The 24831-nt window shown below is 49.9% G+C and overlaps 1 protein-coding gene across 1 annotated transcript in view; it reads left to right on the top strand.

Annotated features, from left to right (window-relative positions):
• The first annotated feature begins 1238 nt into the window (after positions 1 to 1238).
• The window catches only part of KCNN3 (potassium calcium-activated channel subfamily N member 3), a 26973-nt gene continuing 3380 nt past the window's right edge, over positions 1239 to 24831 (top strand). Inside the window, exons 1-7 of the mRNA XM_081340291.1 lie at positions 1239 to 1736; positions 7087 to 7182; positions 9793 to 10211; positions 13088 to 13229; positions 19636 to 19746; positions 23341 to 23468; positions 24188 to 24257. Coding sequence (XP_081196417.1) covers positions 1254 to 1736; positions 7087 to 7182; positions 9793 to 10211; positions 13088 to 13229; positions 19636 to 19746; positions 23341 to 23468; positions 24188 to 24257 — 1449 coding nt within the window. The 5' untranslated portion in view covers positions 1239 to 1253. The remainder of the gene's footprint in view (positions 1737 to 7086; positions 7183 to 9792; positions 10212 to 13087; positions 13230 to 19635; positions 19747 to 23340; positions 23469 to 24187; positions 24258 to 24831) is intronic.

The raw sequence follows: 24831 nt of genomic DNA, 5'->3' as shown, positions 1-24831 counted from the left end.
GAGGGGGGGGTTCCCGACTCCACCAATCAGAACCTCACCTGGCCCTAAGGGAACCCTCCCAGCTGAAGGCTGATGGGAATTGGAGTCCGCAGGAGCTGGAGAAGAAGGAGTGGGGATTAAAATCATAAGAATAAAAACTCAGCCCGCAGCTGGGTGAGACCAGCTCTTCCAGATGTTGGGGCGTCTACCTGCCAGATGTAAAACGCGGGGGGGGGGCCGCAACGGCTCCTCTCTCGTTCCCCAGCCTCGAGAGACTTGGTGCCGGCCATCCAACCAGGAAAGCCTCCTCACCACCCCCAAACCCCCCTTTTCCCAAGCCAGGCACGTAGCATCACCTGTTGCTGCCGCCCACCTGCCGCCCGGCCACTCCACGCCTCCCGGTCCCGGGTGGGGCTGGGCGGGGGCGGGAGGCGGAGCCAGGCAGGGCATTTTCCAAGCCGAATGAATGAAGCAGAGCCGTAGAGGGGGGGGAGAAGTTGGGGGGGGGCGCAGAGAGAGAGAGAGAGAGAGAGAGAAAGGCAGCCTACGAATCCGGAGCGCGCACAGGCGCAGTCCTGGCGGGCGGCTTTGGGGAGGGGGCGCCTCCTCACCTTCTCTCTCTCTCTCTCTCTCTCCCACCCCCCGCCCCCACCCCATCGGGGGAGGGGGGAGCTGTGATGTCACCCCCCCCGCCGCCGCCGCGGCCAGCCAATGAGCGCGCGCCCAGGGCAGGGGGGCTTGGCCGGGCGCGCGTTCCCGAGCGGCGAGCGTGCCAAGGATTTGCCAGTCGCGCCCGCTGGCAGCTCGGCTGCAGCCGCCGCCGCCACCCGCCCCAGCCCCAGCCCCAGCCCAGGCTGGGCAGCCGCGGGGCGCGCTTGGATGCCCCTGCGCTGGGGCGGGCAGCGCGCTGAGCCGGGGCAGGGGCCGGGCGGAGGAGGAGGAGGAGGAAGAGGAGGAGGAGGAGGATGGAGCCCCCGGCGCCCTTCCAAGACTCGGGCGGGGGCGAGGTGGCCGCGCCCGCCAGCCTGGCTCCCCTGGCCCCGCCGGCCCCGCCGGGGGCGGCCTCCGGGGGTCCCCTGCGCGCTCCCCCCGCCGTGGCCGCCCTCCGGCCGGCTTCCCGCCACGGCAGCCAGCCCAACGTCAGCGGGGAGCCCGGCTGGGGGGCTCCGGGCCACTCGCCCAGCTCCAGCGGCGGCGGCGGCGGGGCGGCCAAGCACCGTCAGGCGAGCCCGCTGGCGCACCGTCGGGACAGCAACCCCTTCACGGAGATCGCCATGAGCTCGTGCAAATACAGCGGCGGCGTCATGAAGCCGCTCAGCCGGCTCAGCGCCTCCCGTCGGAACCTGCTCGACGCCAACCCGGCGCCCGCGCCTCCGCCCGCCGGCCCCGACGAGGCTCAGCCGCTGCAACTGCTGGCGGCCGGCTCGGCGCCTCCGCCGCCGGAGATCGTCATCTCCCGGGAGGACAACCACTCGCCGGCCGGGCTCCTGCACGCCAACGCCGGCGAGGGTCCGGCTCGCAAGGCGCCCCCTCCCTCGGCCGGCTCGGCCTCCTCTTCCTCCGCTGCCGGCGTCCCCGGGCCGCCCCTCGCCAAGGCGCCCAAGCGCAAGAACCAGAACATCGGCTACCGCCTGGGCCACCGGCGCGCCCTCTTCGAGAAGCGCAAGCGGCTGAGCGATTACGCGCTCATCTTCGGCATGTTCGGCATCGTGGTGATGGTCATCGAGACGGAGCTCTCCTGGGGGCTCTACTCCAAGGTAGGGGGCGGGAGGAAGGGGGACTCCCCCAAAGTGCGCTCCAGAGCGCGCCGGACTCGGATAGCGGGGGGCTGACTGGCTGGCTGGCTTCTTGGGGAAGGGTCTTGAACCTCGGGGGGGGGGTTTGGGCCTCCTCTTCCTCGTCTCTCTTTCCGAAGTTGAGAGGGGCACGGGGGTGGCTGGGGGAAGGGGGGTGGCAGACACTTGGCGGGGTTCCCCAAAGCGCACCCCGTTTGGATAGGGGGCTGGCTGGTTGCTTAGGGAAGGGACTTTAAGGACCTCGGTGGGTTTGGCCGTCCTCTTCCTCCTCTGCCCCATACCTCTTTCCGAAGTTGAGAGGGGCACGGGGGTCGCTGCGGGAGGGGTGGCAGGCACTTGGCGGGGTCCCCCCAAAGCGCACCAAAGTGCTTGGGGCAGGGGCCTTAACCTCAGTGGGTCCCGCTCTCCTCCTCCTCCCCATACCTCTTTCCAAAGTTGAGAGAAGGATGGGTGGGGGGGTTCGTCACTCTGGGGACCAACCAGTGGGGGGGGCTTCCTAAAGTGCGCCCCACTCGGATCAGGGTCTGGCTGTTTGGGGAAGGGCCCTCGGTGTCCATGGAGTCTCTTTCTCCTGTTCCTCCTCCTCCTCCTCTTCCCTATATCTTTCCCAAGTTGAGCGGTGGCAGAGGGGCTGGCAGCCAGTTGTGGGGGCTCTCCAAAGTGCTCCCCGCTTGGGCAGAGGCCTGGCTGTTTGGGGAAGGGTCCTCAGGGCGGGTGGCTGGCTGGCTGGGTCCGCCTCACCTCTTCCTTCTCTCCACCATTTCTCTTTACCAAGTTGAGGACTTCCTAAAGGGGGCTTCTCTCGCTTTGATCTCTTTCCAAAGTAGAGGGGTGTGGGGGGGCCAACCTGTCAGGTGGGCCTCTCTCAAGCATGCCTCTATCCTAAAGACCCCTGTCTGCTTGGGGAAGGGGCCTCAACTCTCCCTCTTCCTTTCCCCCCCCTTCCGTACCTCTTTCTGGAGTTGGATGTGGAGGGGGGAGAGCCAAATCTGCCCTCCCCTCTTTGCTCCCCTCTCTTAGCGGATCCTCCTCCCACCCCACCCCAAAGGTTGGACATGGGGTGATTCCCCACAAACCAAACCAACTTTGTCTGTCTTGGCTGATGTGGGAATAAATGGAGTGAATGAGAAGAATAGACTCCACACCCCCTTTGCCTTTGGCTCCCCAACTCTCTTGCTCTCCCCCCCTACACTTCCCCCCCCCAGGCAAGCTAACTATTTCCCTGCCATCTCCAAGGTGATGGATTACAGTTGTTGGATAAGCGGGGTGGGGGTGGAGAGAGAATAGAAGGAAAAGGAGGCCAATTCAGCTTCCCCAGGGTGAATAAATAACATTTTTCTACCTGACTTCCCCCCTCCCCATTCCAAACACTTGGTTTCTTCCGTGGCCCCCACCTGACACACACACACACACAAAATGGCTGATGAGTAATTTTACAAATTCTGTTTGGCTCTGGGAGAGAGGAAAGGGAAGGGTTTTTTTCCCCCCCCCCAGCTGGAGTTCTGCCTCTCTGCTTGAAAAAGGGGCAAAAAGAGGGCATGAATTCGGGCCCCTGGCTGCCAGCATCCAGGTATGTTAACCTGGGTTATCCCCACCTGTTGCGCGTATTTAGGATATTGCCAGCTGGTGGGGCTGAGTAAAGTGGGAGGGGCTGTCCTTGTCTCTGTCTCTTGGCCAGGCTTCCTTGCAGGCACCCCCCCCAGCAGAAGTTGACATACCCCCTGGAGCACTCTTCTAGTGATGGAGCACTCACAACTTCTGGAGGCAAGGAGTTCCACTGGTTAATTTGTCTTCACTGTCAGGAAGTTTCTGCTTAATTCCAGGTTGCTTCTCTCCTTGATGAGTTTCCATCCGTTGCTTCTTCTCCTGCCCTCTGGGGCTCTGGAGAATAGTTGACCCCCCCCCCCTCTTCTTTGGGGCAGCCCCTCAAATATGGAAAGACTGCCATCACGTCCCTCCCCAAGTCCTTCTTTTCATTAAACGAGACGACCCCAATTCCTGCCGCCGTTCTTCTTGGTATGTTTTAGCCTCCCGTCCCCTGATCCTCTTTGTTGCTCTTCTCCGCACTCTTTCCAGAGTCTCAACATCTTTCTTTCTTTCTTTCTTTCTTTCTTTCTTTCTTTCTTTCTTTCTTTCTTTCTTTCTTTCTTTCTTTCTTTCTTTCTTTCTTTCTTTCTTTCTTTCTTTCTTTCATATCGTGGAGTCTGAGGAATTGGCACACGAGACCTGTCCAATCTCGGCTTCCTTTCCGCCTGCAGGGTTTTGGTTTTTTTTGCGTTTCTCCGGCCAAATCTCGCCCACCGGAGATGTCTGGGCATGGCTGATAAATTTCTACTTCTTTATTTATCACATTTCTTGACTGCCCATCTGACTTGCGTGTCTCTCTGGGCGGTTAACAAATAATTCATCCAGCCTGGCACGAAAGCCGGGGAAAGCCGGTGGTTTCCGACTGCAGGTGTCCTCCCATCCATTTTGTGATGCAATCCCCCAATGATGGTTTACTCACCCAGCCACAATTCAGCCAGCTTTTGAGTGAGTAGCATTAGCCAGTGGAAGGGGGTTTGGGGCAGGTAAGGACGCCCCTTGTTTGTTTTCTCGAAAGCATCTGGAACTGGGAGAAAATCTTTCTGGACTTGAGGATGAATTATATTAAATTAATTGCTAAGCCAGCCTTTCTCAACCTTGGCAGCTTTAAGAGGGGTGGACTTCAACTCCCAGAATCTCCCAGCCAGCATCCTTTAAGACAGGTGGACTTTAACTCCCAGAATCCCCCAGCCAGCATCCTTTAAGAAGGGTGGACTTCAACTCCCAGAATTCCCCATTCAGCATCCTTTAAGATGGGTGGACCTCAACTCCCAGAATCCCCCAGCCAGCATCCTAGTGAACTTGAAGATGAGTGCTGGCTGGGGAATTCTGGGAGCAGACCTTGAAGATGCCAGAATTGAAAATCCCTGCTCTGTTCTGAAGCTGCCTGCTTTATGATTAGAAGTAAACACCCAAGCTATTAATAATCCTGAATTATCCCCACCCCTCCTTTCCTACCCTTGTGGGTCAGCTCTATTGTGTTACACACACACGCGCGCGCACACACACAGACACACACAAGGTTCGTTTGGCAGGAATCCCCTTGCGTGGGTGGCGGAGATGGGAGTTGTAACAGGTGCGCCCAGGGCGAGGGAAGAATCCCCTTCCTGCGGCGCGGGCAGCTATGGCACGGGGCCAGCCGGCTGCAGGCAGATCTGGCTCTTGTCCTAATTGATTTGGGAAAGTCCTGGCTAGAAGCTGGTTTGTTCCCAAGGCTGCTTTTTAGCAAAATCAATCGCCAGCATCGATCCTAGATTCCCAAACCGGAAGGAAGAGGGTTTGTTTGTTGACCCCAGCTAGGGAACCACAGTTTGGCATGGGTTCGAGGGAATCTTATTCTTTTCCCGTCAAGCTGGCATCCGATAAAAAGGCCCTCTGAACCGGGTTTTCCGTCGATGGTAGTTTGTTGAGTCAGCTCTATGATCATCTCTTTGGGGGCCTCGTGTTGAGCCGTTGAGTGTGATTGGCAATCTTGCCAACTCTGGCTTTGCCTCAATAGCCTGGCACTGTAAGCCAGGTTTTCCGTCAATGATAGTTTGTTGAGTCGGCTCTACAGTGGGGCTCTTTTGGGGCCTCGTACTGAGCCGTTGATCGTGATTTGCAATGCCCAGCAGATGGGTTGGCCTCTTGCCAACTCAGCCCTCACGAAAGAAACCCCATTGCCTTAACCACCCATTTGGGGGCTGGACTAAATGATCTCTGAGGTCCGCGAGGGGAAAGACTGGCATTTTTGGTGAATTAATAGATCAGATGTCAAAGTTATCCAGCTAGGCAGCTTTGCTCCCTCAGAATTTGATTTTCATCCCTGTTCCTCGCCCCACTTGCCCGTGGCGAGACAAAAATCTTCCTTTTTCAACCCAGGTTACAGACAGAAAACATCAGAAATAATAATGCTAATAAAAAACTGGGTTTACTTCACGGAGACAATGGATTTTGTCTCTGAGGGAGGCTCAAATTAGTGAGATTTATGTCTTTTTCACTTTTTGTTGTTGTCCTGGAAAAATCGGAAATACCTCTCCAGAGGGATATTTTTTTTTCTTCTTCTGTTTTTCCAGCACAGAGAAATCGATGGTCAGTGTGGAAAAAATTACCTCAGATCTATTCTTCTAATTCCTGAGGGAAATTTTCATTCCGATTATAAATCTTTTTTTATTCTTTCGTTTCGCTAAAGGTTACCCCGACTTCCATCACTTTGATTTTTAGAACTAGTTAGGGGAACTTCTGGAAGTCTGTGTGGTAATGTTCCAGCGGAAAAATAATAAACCTGGGCCTCAACTTACGACCACAGTTGAGCCGATTTCCATTGCTTAGCGAGACATTTCGTTCCATGAGTTTCCCCCCGGTTTACGACCTTCCTTGCCACGGTCGCTAAAGGAATCACTGCAGTTGTGTTAGTTCACACGGTTAGGAAGTTGCTTTGTGAGTGAGAGGTGCAGTTTCCAACTTTGTAGTCCTTGACTTACGACCGCAGGCCCAAAATTTCTGTGGCTCAGTGAGAAATTTAAGTCAGCTTTGTACCATTTCTGGCCTGGGTCTGTTTTGTTGCCAGCAAGAAATCTGTACGGCTCTTTTCTGTTTGGATTTTAAAAGGAAAGGGCACCAAGGGGTGATCACTGATTTCACTGGCTGGAAAGAAAGTTCCAGAGGGAACGAAACCAGAAAGGCAGGAGCGGTTGACAAAACAGGGTGTTGAAAGGGAGTTAGAGAACTAGTCCTCGACTTGCGATACAATTTCTGTTGCTAAGCGAGACATGTGGTGAATTTGGCCCCCTTTCACGAACTTTGCTGTTAAGGGAATCGCTGCAGTTGTTAACCCACATGGTTGTTAAGTAAATCCGGCTTCCCCAGTGTCAGGATGTTCCAAAAGAGGATCACAGGATTCCCCCCCCCTCACAGGATACTGCGACCGTCATAAATACGAGTCAACTGCCAAGTGTCTGAATTTTGATCGCGTGACCCTTTTTCGTAAGGGCAGAAAAAGGGTCCTAAGAAGGTCACTAAATGAGTAGTGCCTAAGTCGAGGATTTACCTGAATTATTTTAAGAGGTTGGGTGGCGACTGGACCACTGGGGGGGGAACAATCCATCCATCTAAATCTTATTTTTCGAAGGGGGTCAGCTGTATCACCTGTGCAGAGAATGAATAAAATACATTTAATTTTAAGTGTGTGTGTGTATGTGTGTAGTTGTGTACGTTCACAACTTAATTATATTTCTCTTCTTTGCAGGGGTCCATGTTCTCCCTGGCCTTGAAGTGTCTCATTAGCTTCTCCACTGCAATTTTACTGGGCCTGATTATTGCGTATCACACCCGGGAAATCCAGGTATTTAAGACGCAATCTGATATTTGAATAATGTTTGCTTTGATTTCTTCTTTTCAGGCTTCAGCAGAGCGAGGGACGGTTCAGCCAGGCTGTTTCGATTTTGTTTTTAATATGAGAGATTGCACGGAGATTCTATCTATCTATCTATCTATCTATCTATCTATCTATCTATCTATCTATCTATCTATCTATCTATCCATCCATCCATCCATCTATCTATCCCTTCCTCCTCTCTCTTATTTAACTTTTCCTTCGAAGAGGATTTCTCAGTCTAGATGAAACCCCCCCCCCCAAACAAGCCCTGGGGAGATCCATTGGCTCTGTAGCACCACCAGCATCCCACCGCTGTGGGTCTCCATGGTTACAGGAGCATCGTTTCAGTGTGACTTTCATTCTCAGGCATCTCAAACCAATCCTGATTTCATTCAAGCTTTTTGCTTTGAGTTGGATTCCGTTGAAATAGAAGGAAGGGGATTCTGCCAGCAGTTCTCAACACTTTTATTTTATTATTTTTATTTTATTTTATTTTATTATCTATCTATATATCTATCTAAGGGACGCGGTGGCTCAGTGGGTTAGGACGCTGAGCTTGTCGATCAGAAGGTTGGCAGTTTGGCGGGTCGAATCCCGAGTGCCGTGTAACAGAGTGAGCGCCTGTTACTCGTCCCAGCTTCTGCCAACCTAGCAGTTCGAAAGCACGTAAAAATGCAAGTAGAAAAATAGGGACCACTCCGGTGGGAAGGTAACGGCGTTCTGTGCGCCTTTGGCGTCTAGTCATGCCGGCCACATGACCACGGAGACGTCCTCAGACAAGCGCTGGCTCTTCGGCTTTGAAACGGAGATGAGCACCGGCCCCTAGAGTCGGAAACGACTAGCACCCATGTGCGGGGGAACCTTTACCTTTATATCTATCTATCTATCTATCTATCTATCTATCTATCTATCTATCTATCATCTATCTATCTCTATGTTTTCCTTCCTTATTTGCAGTAGTGGTGCAAGGCTGGCTGCCAAAGAGCAGAGGTTGTCTCTGAGTTCAGGACTTAATCATCACCATGTTGCCCTGTTGAGCTTCTGGCTGACCCCTGGCCCGTGGATTCCTCTCCTCCCGAGAAGAGGTCCAGATCCTTTAAAACAAGCTAGGAAAAAAATCCCAGCCAGACGATGCAGGAAGGAGAGGCAGATTTGGCCAGGTTGTGCAATAAATCCGGTGTGCACGAATGCGCCAGAAAAAAAAAAGCAGAGCTTTGCAGTAAAAACATGCACACAGAAAAATGGTGGGAAAATGCTGATTAAATTCCTTCATCCCTCCTTCTCCCAGAACGTGCAAAGCCAAAAAGCTTTCTGAGTCTTGCCTCTTGCAACATCTGGCTTTGTCCCAGCCAGATGTCTCCTTCTCTGGAATGGACAAGCCACAACCGGTCATCTTAGTCAGTCTCTTAACTGAGAAGGGAAACATCTGGATCGACTCTGGATTTCTAGCCTGAACATTGAGTGGAGAAAGTTGATAAAGACTTGAAAAACAACTTTTAAAAGGAGAGTTAGGCTGCATCATTTAGCTTTACACGGAAAACTTCTGGGTTGTTGTTGTTGTTGTTGTTTTCTTTCTTTTGTTGAGTCATTTAGAGAGGGGGACACAGCTATTTTAATGATAATTACTTGCTGCCTGTCCCTGCTCAAAGCCCTCTTTCGTGTGCTGTGTCTTTATTCTCCAAAATCGTCAGACATGTTCAGACCCTTAAAAAAATATCTTTTTTCCTTTATTTGCCAGCAAAAAAAACAAACCAACCAATGTGCCAATAATTGCCACTTTCCAGCCAAGAACAGGCCGGATCCTGGTCTGTTTTGTTGCCAGCAAGAAATCTTTACGGCTCTTTTCCACTTGAATGTTAAAAGGAAAGGGCACCAAGGGGTGATCATTGATTTCACTGGCTCTGGAGGGGATGGAAAGAAAGTTCCAAAGGGAACAAAACTGGAAAGGCAGGGGCGGTTGACAAAACAGGGCATTGAAAAGGTGTTAAGACAGCTAGTCCTCGACTTACACTGACAAGCCCAAAATTTCTGTTGCTAAGCGAGATGTGGTGAAACCCCCTTTCATGAACTTTCTTGCCACCGTTGTTAAAGGGAACCCCTGCAGCTGTTAAGCCAGTAACCTGGTCGTTAAGCAAATCTGGCTTCCCCCCCATGGACTTGGCTCGTCAGAAGGGGGAAAATCCCACCATCCCAGGACGCTGCGACCGTCATAAATAGGAGCCCGTGTGCCAAGTGTCCGAATTTGACTTGTGCGACCATCGGGGAAGGCTGCCGCGGTTCTTAAGTGGGAAAGTCCCTTCTTTTTTCTCTTTCCTTCCTCCCCGCGCCACTGTTAACTCCGAACGGTCACGCTGAGCGAATCGCCGCAAACCGAGGATTTAGTTAGGAAAGGGAGCGGGTTTCTCGACGACTACGAAAAAGAGACGGGAAAGCGAGCGGGTTGCTGAAGAGAAGGGAAAGTGAGCGGGGTGTGGGGGTGTTTCTTGAGGACTAGGAACTTGGCTCTGAACGGATTTTCGTTTTTTTTGTTTTTTCTAAACCCCCTACCCACCCCCCACCCCGCTTTCCCCCGGCTAGCTCTTTGTGATCGACAATGGGGCCGATGACTGGCGGATCGCCATGACGTACGAACGCATCCTGTACATCAGCCTGGAGATGGTGGTTTGCGCTGTGCACCCCATCCCGGGCGAATACAAGTTTTTCTGGACCGCCCGGCTGGCTTTCTCCTACACGCCTTCCCGCGCGGAAGCCGACGTGGACATCATCCTGTCCATCCCCATGTTCCTGCGCCTCTACCTGATCGCCCGGGTGATGCTGCTGCACAGCAAACTCTTCACCGACGCCTCGTCGCGCAGCATCGGGGCGCTGAACAAGATCAACTTCAACACCCGCTTCGTCATGAAGACCCTGATGACCATCTGCCCCGGTACCGTGCTCCTGGTCTTCAGCATCTCCCTCTGGATCATCGCTGCCTGGACCGTCCGGGTTTGTGAGAGGTAGGACCCCCCGGCGGGCGGCGGTTAAGGGCCGCGGCGCTCGCTTGGCCACCGCCAGGAGAAAGGCCGTGGGAAGCAGGGGCGGGGAAGGGAGGAGCTGCTTAAGGACGGGCGCGGCTGAGGGTCGCAAGGCCCGGCTCCAATACGGTCGTATCTCGAAGAGTAACTTGGGATCATCTGCCGTGAAATCGGTCTGTTGGGGAAGAAAGGAGGGAGGAGGAAGGAGGGATCGGTGGATCCTGATTGAATTCAGATCCTGGTTCTCTCTGGGAGATTAGAGGGATCCATATCTCTCTCTCTCTCTCTCTCTCTCTATCTATCTATCTATCTTTCATCATCTTTAGCTTCTATCTTTCTATGTCTGTCTATCTATCTATCTATCTATCTATCTATCTATCTATCTATCTATCATCTATCTATCTCCATCATCCATCTATCTATCCGTCCACCTACTATCCATGCATCCATCTCTCTCTCATCTCTCTCTCTCTCTCTCTCTCTCTCTCTCTCTCTCTCTCTATATATATATATATATATATATATATATATATATATATATATATATATATATATATATATATATATATATATGCCTTTCACCTTCTTTGTCATCTCCCGATGGGCTGGCCTTATCTGGGAAAATTCTAGCTGCTGAAAAAGAGGCATGTGTGACACACACACACACTTTGACACACAGCCCGCACATTCTTTTGGTGGCGTCTTCTCTTGATGAGGTGCTCGTGGCCGTGCTGGGAGGTGATATCCATGTGGGGTGTAGGCGGGACTCCCAAACAACCGGGGAAGAGAGAGCCAGCCAAGCCACCTGCCTCCTGAAGGGCTCTGGGTGCAAAATTAGCCAAATCAAGGAAACGGGGGGGGGGGATGGTGAGAAGTCAGCTTCCTGCAAATCTTCCTTTTCCTCGGCAAACCTTCCCTGGCTGTTGTGTTTTGTGTGTGTGTTTGTGTGTGTGCACACCACAGCATTAGTCATGGGTGTGAAGAGATGGGGAAAGCAGTGTGTGCGTGTTTGCGCTGTCAAGAGGGACACACCCGGTTGCTTTTCACACTTTCCGGGACTCCCCAGAGTGTGAAAAAACGGGCTAAATATTTGGAAATTGGGTTATCCCAAAAGGGGGGAAAAATAACTAAACCCAGACTTTTTTTTAAAAAAAATGTTTTTTTTTGTCTAGTTTGGTTTTGCCTCTGCTCAATTTTATTTTTTGTCTTCTGGAATTTTCCATTTGAATTGTTTGAATAAAATAAAAATTGCAAAGGCTGGGGGGGGAAGGGAAGTGGGTTATCCCTCCACCCCACCTCTTGTCTTAGCTTTGCAAAAAATAAAATTAAATACCGTATCAATCCCCACATAATTCAGAGAATCATTTCAGGCCTAAAAGCTTCCCATCTGTTTCAACAACAGGGGAAAAATTGAACCGGAGGGAGGAGAGGACAAAAGGCCCCTTGCAGGGAGCCCCTAGCCCCCTTCTGCAAATGGGTTGGTGTCTGGAGCCGTCCTCCCTGTCCTTTTCTCCTTCACAAGTCATAGGGACTAGAAACTTAGCCTGGCGCAGGAAAGTAAACTTTCTCATACAAGCTCAGAAAGGTCTTTTGTGTTTTCCCTTCTGAGAAGCAGCAGGGGTCGTTCTTCTTGGCTTCACTGTGTTGGGGAATCCTGGGAATTGACGTCCAGCCATTGTAAAGCATGCTGGCTGTGGAATTCCGCTCGTTGAAACTTTTTCCATCTTAAGGCAGGTTGGATTGTTGGGGGGGGGATTCTGGGAACTGACGCCCTCTTAAAGCATGAATTCTTTATTAACCTCTCATGATTGAGTAAATCTTTGCTTCCAGACTAGGACATTCTGATTTGGCTCACAGATGTTGGGCTGCAGAAGCCAAGCTCTAATCCTGCCTCTGGAAAAAAAATAAAAATAATAAATTATAGATCTGTGCAATGCATAATGAAGCTGTTTTTCAGGGGCCTGCAAAGAACCCGAACCGGAATCTAACCTTTCCTTTTGGCTGAAGAGAGAGATCAATCAATAGTCATTAACCAGGCTCACCAAGCCAGCAAAAGACAGAAAACTGAGCAAGATAATCCCAGAGGATGGAGGTTGGGGCTTGCAGAAAATTTCCCAGATAAAGGAGATTATTTTCATTTCAAGGGCTTTGGTGTCATATTCAGAAGTGTAAAAAACAGGGTGTGGCGGGGGGGAGAAACAGGCCCACTCTCGGACAGATGTTGCGACGATGGGAGACAACAACCTGGCTAGTCTAAATTAGCAAACGTCCTTGGGATTTTTCACTTGTGTTCTGCGGATGCTAGTGTGTCCAGACCACTGTTTGTCAACCTCTGCAACTCGAAGATGGGTGGACTACAACTCCCAGAATTCCCCAGCCAGCAGGCTTTAGCACAGGTCGACTTCAACTCCCAGAATTCCATAGCAAGAAGTATGGACTTCACCTCCCGGAATCCCCCAAGCAGTATGCTTTAAGACGGGTGGACTTCAACTCCCAGAAATCCCCAGCCAGAAATATGGACTTCAACTCCCAGAATTCCCCAGCCAGCTTGCTTTAAGATATGTGGACTTCAAATCCCAGAATTCCTCTGCCTGCCTGCCTGCCTGCTGGCTGGGGAATTCTGGGCGTTGAAGTCCATCCATCTCAAAGCATGCTGGCTGGGGGATTCTGGGCATTGAAGTCCATCCATCTTAAAGCAGGCTGGTTGGGGGATTCTGGGTGTTGGAAGTCCACCTGTTTTCCAGTGGCCAAGCTTGAGAAATGCTCCTCCAGCTGGATCCCAATCCATGACAATCATTTCGGTGCCCCCTGATTGTGGCTGTGTCATTTCACCCCAGCAACCTGCGTTTCTTCGGCAGGTACCACGACCAGCAAGACGTGACCAGCAGTTTCCTGGGCGCCATGTGGCTGATTTCCATCACCTTCCTCTCCATCGGCTACGGCGATATGGTGCCCCACACCTACTGTGGGAAAGGGGTCTGTCTGCTCACGGGGATCATGGTAAGGCATGAAAAATCTCCTTTTTTATTGAAAACAAACAAATAATAAATAAATGAGCTCTGGGGCTTCCCATGGATTGGATTTTTTCCACCCTCCCAATTTTGGGGAAGGGTGCAAAGCGGTTGCGCACAGATTGGGGGAAAATTTGTACAGGGAGTCCTTGACTTATGACCGCGACTGAGCCCAAAATTGTTAAGTGAGTTGTAAAGCGAGCTTTGCCCCCATTTCACGACGGTCGTAAGTGTGAAAAAAGGTCCTTTTTTTCCAGTGCTGTTGTAACTTCAAAAAAAGGTCACTAAATGAAAAGTGGTGAGTGGTGGACTAGCTGCAGTTGACACTTCCCAGCCGAGGACAGACCGGGTCCTGGTCAGTTTTTTTTTTTTGGCCAGCAAGAAATCCTTACGGCTCTTTTCCGCTATGAATTTTAAAACAGAAAAGGGCACCACACGGTGATCCCTGATGATTTCCCTGCTTTATATATATATATGTATATATCCAAGTTGACTGACGTAATTACTATTTCTGTTTTGGGAACTGGCTTGCTTTAAACCAGGTTTGCACTTTTGACTGGGTTCGAGTCTGTGCAAACCACAGAAGGGTCCTGTCACCCGCATGGGAGGCTGCAAATCCCAAACAGTAAACTATCTTGTCTTTTGGGGGGGGGGTGTCTCTCTGGGAATGTCTGCTTCTTGTGCGTTTCAATTTGGAATCGTACTGAAAAGGAAAAAATGAGGGACAGAGCGAGATGGGTGGTAAGAAAGAAAAGAAAAGAGAAAGAAAGAAAAAGAAAGAAAGGCAAGAAAAGGAAGGAAGGAAGGAAGGAAGGAAGGAAGGAAGGAAGGAAGGAAGGAAGGAAGGAAGGAAGGAAGGAAGGAAGGATTTTCCCATGGCCCCTTCAGACATCAAGCCTTTAGGCGGGACTAGAACTCACCGTCGCCTGGTGATTGGCCCAAAGTCACCGAGCCGGCTTCCTGGCTATGTTCCCTAAAAATAAAGCCTCCCTGTATAAGAGCAGTCTACCTCTTAAATACATCTTTCCTTCCTCCTGGCCAACCTGGGTTTTTGGTTTTGGTTTTTTCCCCAAAAATGCTGGCAGGCCCTTGTGAGAAACAGGATGTGGAACAACTGAGTTTCGACACTGATCCCTGTCAATCCAGAGCAGATCCAGATGTTCCCCCTGCCCTGATTCCCCACTCCAGCTGGGGTCCGTCTGCAACAGCCTGTCCACCCATCTGGGTTAAGCAACACTGCTTGGTTTCTTTTCTTTTCTTTTTTCTTTTCTTTTCTTTTCTTCTTTTCTTTTCTTTTCTTTCTTTCTTTCTTTCTTTTTTTTTTTTAAAAAATGTTCTTTTCTGTGCCATCTTTGGTTCATTTATCTTTTACTTGGGGAGCGGTCTTGATTGGTGTTGCCTCCTGGGAAGAGGGCTGGGCGGGATAAATGGGGATTGCAAAAGAAATCGAAATAATTGCTTGGCTGATCTTCCTCAAGTGGGGAACTGGTGGCCTTTTTTTATTATTATTATTATTCCCATTTATATCCCGCCCTTCTCCGAAGACTCAGGGCGGCTTACAATCTAAAGCACAAATCAGATGTGCTTAGCAAAGTGCTTTGGCCTTGCCAAAGGGATGGCGAAGATTTCCCGAGCAGAGGGAATCGGCTAGGAAGGAGGAGGTTTAGAACTCAGAGCCCAGCGGGTGCGCTGCAATCTCTCTCCCTCCCTCTTGTCTATCTATCTGTCCATCTGTCTTATCTGTCCAGTTCCTCCTCTCTCCACCCACGTTCTGTCATATAATTCCATGTATCCATCCATCCATCCATCCATCCATCCATCTCTCTCTCTCTTCTCTCTTCTCTCTCAATCTCTCTTTTCTATCTTCTATCTCCTCCCTCCCTTCTCTTTCTCCCTCCCTCCCTCCCTTCTTCCTTCCTGTCCTTCCTCCTTTCCTTCCTTTCTTCTTTCTTCCTTTCTTTCCTTCCTCCCTCCCTCCCTCCCTCCCTCCCTCCCTCACCACTGGAAGTTTTCAAGAAGAGACTGGACATCCACTTCCCTGAAATGTTACAGGGTCGCTTTCTCAGGCAGTGGGTTGGACTAGATGACCTCCAGGTTCCCTTCCAACTGTGTTATTCTGGCTGGGTTTGTCCTGGCGAGGAGAGCGTGATAGGATGACTTTGTCAGCCAACTTGAGTCTCTGTGCGCGCGCGAACAACAGCCAAGAGTGTGGTTTAGCGTTTACTGCCACATTAAGTGAAAAATGTGATGGCTAACCAGCTGAGATTCCGTTCCCTTTGCACAAGAGTTTCCCAACTACCCATATTCCTCAGCTTACGAGCACAATTGGGACCCAAACTTCTATCCATTGCTGAGCCATGTTACTAAGTGAGTCACGTCCCATTTTATGACCTCTTTTTACCATGGTTAAGCAAATTTGGCTTCCCTCATTGACCTGGCTTGTTGCAAACTCCCTGTGAAGGTCATAAATGGTGACCAGGTGACTACACACACACACACAAACACACACTACAAATACACACAGGTTGCCAAGCACCCAGAACCTGATCATGCTAGGACGATCATAAAGTGGGAGAATGGGTCACAAGTTACTTTTCCCCCCCTGCTGTCGTTCAGCGCTGTTTCTGCCCCACCCCATTTCTCTCCATTTGAGCCAAGCTTTAAAAAATGGCATTGTTTGATCTTTGTTCTTTTTGTTGTTGTTATTATTTTTAAAGCGTTGACTCCTTGCCTTCACTTCTAAGAATTTTCTTTCCTTCCTTCCTTCCTTCCTTCCTTCCTTCCTTCCTTCCTTCCTTCCTTCCTTTTTTTTAAAACAAACAAACACAAAATGGCTCTTTTTTGGGGGGAAAAACCCCCAAGCACCCCTTTTACATATTAAACTGCAAGGCGGTTGCCGTGTTAGTGTGTATGTGTGTGTGTGTGAGAGAGAGATGGGGGGGGGGGGAGAAGGCTGGGACACGAAGCGTCCGTGCAAATTAGTTTTTTGTTTTTTTTACAAGGAGGCTCCAGAATGGAGATCAGATCTGTTAATTACAGAATCTGTTATGCTCAGACAGGTTTTGGTTTTAATCTCCAGAGGAGGGGAGGATGGGGGTGGGGAAGACTTTCATTTTAAAAGACACAGCCTGGAGTTGACGTGTACCGTGTGAAGCATGTCCACACGTCTCAATCCCCCCCCTCCCCCTTGAAAAAGGGGGGCCAGAGATTGCGTGGAAGGCTGGGAGAGCATGGGAAGAAACCTGAGCTGTAAACAAGCACCGTGAATCGGGAGGGGTGGGTGGGTGTCCTTTATCTCATCAACTGCAGTCCAACCCTGGTAACACACACACACACACACACACACACACACACACAATCCCAGAATCAGAGAGTTGGGAGGGTCCTTAGAGGTCCTCTAGTCTAGCCACCTGCTCAAGCAGGAGACCTGCCTAGACCGTTTCAGACAAAGGGCTGTCCAGTCTCTTCTTGAAAACCTCCAGTGATGGAGGAGGAAGAAAGGGAGGGAAGAAGGAAGGAACAGAGAGAAACAGAGAAAGAAAGAAAGAAAGAAAGAAAGAAAGAAAGAAAGAAAGAAAGAAAGAAAGAAAGAAAGAAAGAAAGAAAAAGAAAGAAAGAGAAAAAGAAAGAAAGAAAGAAAGAAAGAAAAAGAAAGAAAGAACGAAAGAAAGAGAAAGAAAGAAAGAGAAAAAGAAAGAAAGAAAGAAAGAAAGAAAGAAAGAAAGAAAGAAAGAAAGAAAGAAAGAAAGAGCAGAATCATGGAGCAATCAAGTTAACAAAATAAGAGTTGTAAGGGACCTTGGAGGTCTTCTAGTCTAACCCCCTGCTATACCTTTCCTTCCTTCCTTCCTTCCTTCCTTCCTTCCTTCCTTCCTTCCTTCCTTCCTTCCTTCCTTCCTTCCTTCCTTCCTTCTCCTTCTTCCCTCCCTCCCTCCGTTACTTCCTTCCTTCTTCCACCCTTCCCTCCCTCCCTCTTCCTTCCCTTTCTCCTTCCCCCCTACAATCGATCATAAGCCAAGGACTAGCGGTATATGAGGGTGGGGAATTCTTCCAGGAATTTTTAAGATTCTGCCTCCAGCCCACAGACAGCCTTAAAGAGATTGTGTGAAGGTTGGTGTCATTTCAGACCCTGTGCTGTTCCTGGCCCCAGGCAATCTTGACAGGGAGATAATTGTTTGGATAAAGATGAGCTCAGCCAGTTCCTTGCCAAGAAGGCAAGGGGAGTGGGACACACACACACACACACACACACACAAACACACACACACACACAGAGAGAGAGAGAGAGAGATAGAGAGAGAGAGAGACCCCGTCCTCTTTCTATGGATTCCCTCGGGAACAAAACGCTTTAAAAAAATTTTTTTTTGCAGTTGTTTGCAGCTGATTTCGGTGTGCGGCCTGGGTTTTAATGCAGAATTGCACCTGGGCAAAGCTGTGGCTTGGACGCACGTTTGTCTGTCACACTTAGAAACACCCACACACACACCCGTGCACGTACTGAACCGTCGTGCGTTCCCAAACACAACCTCCCCTTGCTCGTTTGAGGCTCATTTTCTCAGCTGTGTGTTTCCGTGGCTCGGTGCCGAGGCTGGAAGATTGATGGCATTGTGCTAGGTTTTCCCGGCAGAGGTGATTGGTCTTTGCACGCTAGCTAGCGTGTTGGGAGGGCGGGGGGGGGGGGAAGCTGGGGAAGGTTGAGGAACACATGCGTGACTTAAGGGCTTCCAAGACACCAGGGCGGGTGGGGAAGGTCTGGAAAGAGGCTGCCATTCTCTGTGCGCATTTGGTCTGTGATAGCAGTAAAACCTCCCCATTCAGGGGCAGTCTATATTAGAGAAACGTGCCTAAAGGGATGCTTCCATGCCTAAGGCGGGACTAGAACTCACCGTCTCCTGGTGATGGGCCCAAAGACACCCAGCTGGCTTTCATGCCTAAGAGAGAACTAGAATTCACTGTCTCCTGGTGATTGGCCCAAAGACACCCAGCTGACTTTCATGCCTAAGGGAGAACTAGAACTCACCATCTCCTGGTGATTGGCTTAAAGTCACCCGGCCGGCTTTCATGGCTAAGGTGACATTTGAACCCAGCATCTCACTTTTTCTAGCCTGATGCCTTCCCCACTAGACCAATCCTGGATAAATGGGATTATCGGCCTATTCTTCCCTTGGCTTCTGATTCTGCGGGCTCAGGAGCCGACCTTGTCCACACCTCGCACCCTTCACCCTGGTTAGGTTGAATTGGCAGGAATAAACGGAACAATACGGACCTCAACCCGTAAGGAAGGCTTTCTCTAGGAACGGCAGAAAAAGCAACGATAAATAAGCCCTTTTCAATAAGCAGCCAAGGATCAACCCACGGAGAGTTTTTCTCCACCCTGGAGTGTCATTCTGCAAAAAGAAATATGGGTTACGGGAGGCCTAGCGTGGGAGGCTTCTGGTGGAAACCTTGAAACGGGAAGGGGGGGGTGTCCTGTAATCGGGAAGACAAAATACGGATCAGCCTGGATTGTCAATTCCGGTCAAGGATTTCAGCTCTGGAGGGCAGGACTCTCATAGTTCCTTTTTTTTTCTTTTTCTTTTTTAGGAAATTGATCCGGAGGGATAGAAAGGGGGTGCAAAAAGAAAAAAAGGCCCAACCAGAGAGAGAGAGAGAGAGAGAGAGAGAGAGAGAGAGAGAGAGAGAGAGAGAGAGAGAGATTAAAAAAAAAGCTCGGGTGGCTTTTCAGCACCACGGACAGCGGACGGGAAGATAATCCCTTTTCCAAGTCTTGATTGCATGATTTTATCTGCTAATCTCTCTCTCTTTTTTTAAAAAAATTCTAATTAAACCCGGGCCTGGCTGGCTGGCTAGGGATGGGAGAGGAGGAGAGGCACACAGAGGTGTGTTGTTGCAACAAAGGCACAATTTTCTGGGGGGGAGGGGGAAGAAATTCCACCCCCCCAAAAAAACGGAGGGAGATGGAGCGGGTTGTCAAAATTATGATTTTAGGGAGAAGGTTTTTAAATTGTTATCCTGTCTGTGCCCATGTAAAGCTGCACAACTGGATTGTCCAAAAAAAAGGGGGGGGAATTGAACTATGGGGAGCACCAGGAATGAATAATCGCCGGAAATTGGCTTTGAGTAGATGCAATCCCTTCGGTGGCTCCCTGTATCCAGAGGAAACAGCCAAGAGTGGAGAATATATTTATGAGCAAGGCGAATTCTGGGAAAAATGGGTCCCTCTTTTTGCTGGAGAAGCAGCAAAATATGTTGATGAGGTGGGGATTTCTGGGATAAAAATGGATCCCTGTATGCAGAGGAAATAGGCCATGATGGAAAAGATATTGTCAAACAGGTCAGGCACTGATTTCAGAGCTGATTCTGAATTTTGGACTTCCCCCCACCCCACCTTCTAGGGAGCTGGTTGCACTGCCCTGGTGGTGGCTGTGGTGGCCCGAAAGCTGGAACTCACCAAGGCTGAGAAACACGTCCACAACTTCATGATGGACACACAACTCACCAAGCGGGTAAGCTCAGTTTGCTGGACAAATAATGTTTTCATCTTGGATTGTTGCTAACATTAACGTGGCATCTTTAAGATGGGTATGGACTTCAACTCCCAGAATTGCTCGGCCAACATGCTGGCTGGGGAATTCTGGGAGTTGATGCCCACCCCTCTTAAAGCAGTCTGGCTTGGGAATTCTGGGAGTTGAAGTCCGCCCAACTTAATGCTGGCTGGGGAATTCTGGAAGTTGATGCCCACCCCTCTTAAAGCAGTCTGGCTGGGGAATTCTGGGAGTTGAAGTCCGCCCAACTTAATGCTGGCTGGGGAATTCTGGGAGTTGATGCCCACCCCTCTTAAAGCAGTCTGGCTGGGGAATTCTGGGAGTTGAAGTCCGCCCAACTTAATGCTGGCTGGGGAATTCTGGGAGTTGATGCCCACCCCTCTTAAAGCAGTCTGGCTGGGGAATTCTGGGAGTTGAAGTCCGCCCAACTTAATGCTGGCTGGGGAATTCTGGGAGTTGATGCCCACCCCTCTTAAAGCAGTCTGGCTTGGGAAGGTCTTACATTCAACACCCTTGAGAAATACTGCATTAAGTGATATATATTTCTTCCTTCCATTCCACAATGCAAATATTGTAAATGTTTGCTTTGGATGTCCTTAGGGATATAAACAATCATTTGTCACAATGATTGCAATGCTCCTTGATTTTGGATTAAAAACCTTGAGGACTAGAGCCTTTATTAGGCTCTGGTGTTTTTTTTTTCAGGTTGCAATTAATAGAGGGAAGCACAACTTTGCGTGCATTCCTGCGTTCACTTTCCCGGCTCCCCAGTGGGGCATACCTTATGACTTATTAATATTTGTTTTCGTTTCAAACTGCTTTTTCCTCCCGATGGGACCCGAGGAGCCACAGTCAATAAATAATACAACAAGCTCCCATTAAAAACAGTTTTGAGAAAAGCAATCGTCCGTAAAAACAAATATTGGTGAAACAGAATGTTGCCGAGGGCAACAATTAAAAGCAAAAATAATTCAATTAAGCAGTTTCAACCTGGCGCAAATGAGTTCCGGTTCAGCGAAGGGAACTAACCCAACAATGATGTCTTTAATGGAAGCTTAACAAGCTAGGATAAGGTGGCTTGGATGTGATGTGGTGGGCCTTGGGGTATAGCCGGTTGGCTGCTATGCTTGGCAAGTCCTAGCAAGCCATGGGATTTGAGCCACCTTCTGGTTGGTGCCCCAGACCAGGATTAAACCACAGTTTGGCCAGTGTAAAATCCCAAGTCACCATCTTGGTCAAACAGGGAACAGTGAAGGCAACGCTGAACGTTGGGAAGAATCCCCTTCGCTTCTGACCAAACGTTGAAATGGAAAATTCCTTCCAGAACAGCTTCCTCATTTGTTGCAGGCCTTGCCGGCAGGGGCTGATGGAATTTGTAGTGCCAGCCAATTCAGACAGCCTTTCTAGCTAGCTTAGACACTGAACACCCACCTGCTGCTGGATGAGTTGCAGATTCATCCCCCACACCCCGAAAGGCAAGCTTAGTGAAAGACCAGCTGTGAGGTAGACTACCTTGGACATGGAACTTTGCTCCCTAAAGCCAGAATAACAAGAGTTGGAAGGGACCTTGGAGGTCTTCTAGTCCAGCCCTTGCTCGGGCAGGTGAGAAACGGGAGTTTTGCAACACAAAAGCCAAAGCAGTTTATATATGTGTGTGTGTGTTTGTGTGTGTCTGTGTGTGTGTGTGTGTGTGTGTATAAAAATTATATATAAATTATTATTTCCAAAAAAAACCCACCTCTCAGCCCTGCATGAGCCTCTGAGCATTGTAGGAATTAAAAGAAGAAAAAAAAAACAACCCACCCAGGTTTTGCTTTGGACCCTTGCAAATACTAATACTACTAATAAAATAAAAATCCGAAGAAAAAACTCGGAACCGCGGGAATCTGGAGGAGGCAGGAACAAAAAAAATACCACACAATTTTCTTGAACCTGCAGGTTTGATGAATGGACAAACCTTCTCGTTGCACAGCTCCCATTTTGTGGAGGAGTTTGCAAAACAAAAAAAAACGAAAAACCCAAACACTTCTACAGATTCCAGCGAGCCCCCAAATTCCGGAGACCCCTGTCCCAAGCTGAGCGGATGCTCCCCAAAAAGGGGATTTTTAAAAAGCGCCTTTATTTTTAATCGTATTTTTACTTTGACTCCACCGTCCGCCAAGCAGCTGCCTTGCCTCTGAGCTTATCCATTTTAATTTATTTTTTTGTCTGCCTTTCAGCAGCCTTCGTTAAATGGGCTCCCTGGTTCTCAACCGTACAGGGGGAGCTTGGAGGGCCTTAAAGGAGTTGGATTGAAGAGAAATTGTTCTTTTAATTGGAGAGGGAATTGATTTAGAAGCCAAAGAGGCAGAGGGATATCTGAGGGGTTTTTTGTTTTTTTGAGAGAGAGAGAGAGATTTTCTAAGCAAGATTCAAACGTGGTGTTGTGTTTTTTTTCCCCCTCCCCTTGTGGGCACCTGACTCAGAAATCATGCTTTTTCCAGAGGAGGTGAACTCATCCGGAGCCTGTTTTTGTTCACAAATTACTCTATTTTTATTTATTTACCTACTTATTTTGCTCTGCCGTGTCACGTTTTCCTAGCTTCGGCTGCTCACCGAAAGGCAGAAAAGAGGAATAATTTGTTTCCCCAAAGCCTGCAGGCTTCATATATTGTTCCAGACATTTGCTAGCTACAATCCGGGAGCATTATATTCACCTTTTCATCCATTTGTTTTGAACCAGAGTTTCGAATCTCGTGCAGTTTCTCCCCGCCCCCCCCGAATTGCTGCTGATGTCACAGCGAGAGGAAAGGGGGTGAGGCAGAGAGGGGGGGTTTGGATTTCCCCTTTTCCCTCTTGCTTTTTCCTATTTCTCCCCCACCCCAAATTTTTGGTAGAAGGATCTCTTAAATTGTTGGTTAGCCAGATTTTTGCACAGAGGCATCTGGGTGAATAAAGGGATTTCCCGAGCAGCTTTTCTCAACCTTGGCAAGTTTCAAGTGGGTGGACTTCAACTCCCAGAATTCCCCAGCAACATGCTTTAAGGTAAATGGACTTCAACTCCCAGAATTCCCCAGCCCGCATGCTTTAATGATAGGTGGACTTGTTGACCGGGGAATTCTGGGGCTTGAAGTCCAGCCATGTTGAATTTGCTAAAAACACTGGGCTAAGATTCCTTCCTGCTCTCGATACGTTGTGATTTATTGGCACCAAACACCAAACGTAGTTATTGCCTTAGACAAAAATTAACCTGGGTAAACCAACATCCCCCCCCCAAAACAAACTAACCAGGATTTTTTTTAAAATTTTTTAACAGAGATGTCAAGCTATCCCATTTCATGCCAGGAGAGTTTAGCTTTTGCCGTTTTATTGCCGGGCCATTTTATTTTCCCCACTTCTTCTGAATTATCCCTCGGAGATTAGGAGGGACACCTTCTCTTTGTCCTGGCTGGGGCTGATGGGAGTTGTAGTCTCGATTCTAGAACATCCACCAGGTTGCTTGGGAAGAAAGCTGGAGTTCCCTCCCGAGGCGAAGAAAGGGGATTGGAGATTTTGGGTTTGTGTTTCCTCGGGCAGATCAAGAATGCGGCGGCCAACGTCCTTCGGGAAACCTGGCTGATTTACAAAAACACCAAACTATTGAAGAAGATCGATCACGGCAAAATCCGGAAGCATCAGAGGAAATTCCTCCAAGCCATCCACCAGTACGTCTCCTGGGGGGGGGGGCTGCAGGGTGGGTGGAAACCGGCTAATTTCCAGCTTTCCCCCCCCACACACAAAAAAAAATGGCTTCTGCAAAGAGCCGTTGAGCTGAAGTGTCGCCTTGTACAGATACTATCTCGATTCGTTTAGCGACTGTTCGGAATTACAACGGCCCTGGGGAAAAAAGCAACTTACGACGGGTTTTCGTAGTGGTGACCGTCGCAGCTCCCCCAGGGCCACGTGATCAAAATTCAGAGGGCGACTCCTATTCGTGACAGTTGCGGTGATCCCTGGATTCCCCTTTTGCAACCTTCCATTGTTTGAGTGGGGTGGAATAGAATCATAGAATTATTATAGAATTATAGAATAGAATAGATTATAAAATAGAATACAGAATATAGAATATAGACCTCGACTTGCAACTCGCTTCACAAATCTCTCACTTAGCCACAGAAATATTAGGCCCAGTAGTGATCATAAATGCAAGACTACCTGTATGTTTCCTCCCAAAAGGGAGCCTGGGCAGGATTCTAGTCCTCGGTGAGGTTGTTCCAAGCAGAGGCAAGAAGAGAGTGTTGGGCCCAGGACAGATGGCGGGAGAGGGAATGACAGGGAGGGTCTTTCTGAAATGCCTGGACAGGGAGTTGGACTAGAAGACCTCCAGGGTCCCTTCCAACTCTATTGTCATTGTTGTTGTTAGTTATTTTCACGATTTTTCTAGGTTGAGGAGCGTGAAGATGGAACAGCGGAAGCTGAGCGATCAAGCCAACACGCTGGTCGATCTTTCCAAGGTGACTAACGCTGCCTTCGGAGGCCGGAATGAGGAGATGGGATTGGTGGGATCCTAAAAGCGGTGGGCTGGGCCAGGAGGGGAGGATTATGGGCCGCGTAGTGGCTGGGCTTGGGGGCAGAACCCCTGCTGTGGGGGGGGGGTGGGGATGGGGGGGTGTCCTTTGGCAAAGCTAGCCAGATCTTGCATCCCCTCCGCCATTCTCACACAAGCGCAGGTGGGAAAGCCAGGGGGGACTGTTTGGATGAGCTCTGGGAATCCTGGGGGTGGCCCCCCCCGAGGTCTTTTCCCCCCCCCAGCCCTAACAGGGCTTGGGGGAGCTCTTCCCCCAGCCCCATTTCCTCCCTCCCCCGCCCACCTCCCGGCCTCTGCTTTATTCCGCTTCCCTTGAGATGGGAATTCTCTCTTTTTTTGCAGAAGGAAAAAGGGGGGGGCAGCGGAGGCATGGCTTGGCGGTCTCACCCCTCCGCCCTGTCTCCTGGGCGGGCTTTCCCAAGCATCGGGTTGCCTAGCAACCCCGTGGAAAGATGCCTGGGAGATCTGCTTCTGGGGCTGCACTGGGGGGGGGGAGTGTG

The sequence above is a fragment of the Vipera berus genome (genome assembly GCF_964194415.1).
Source record: "Vipera berus genome assembly, chromosome: 16".
Classification (NCBI taxonomy): Eukaryota; Metazoa; Chordata; class Lepidosauria; order Squamata; family Viperidae; genus Vipera; species Vipera berus.
The sequence above is the reverse complement of the archived record's forward strand: the minus strand, read 5'-3'. Positions and strand labels throughout refer to the sequence as shown.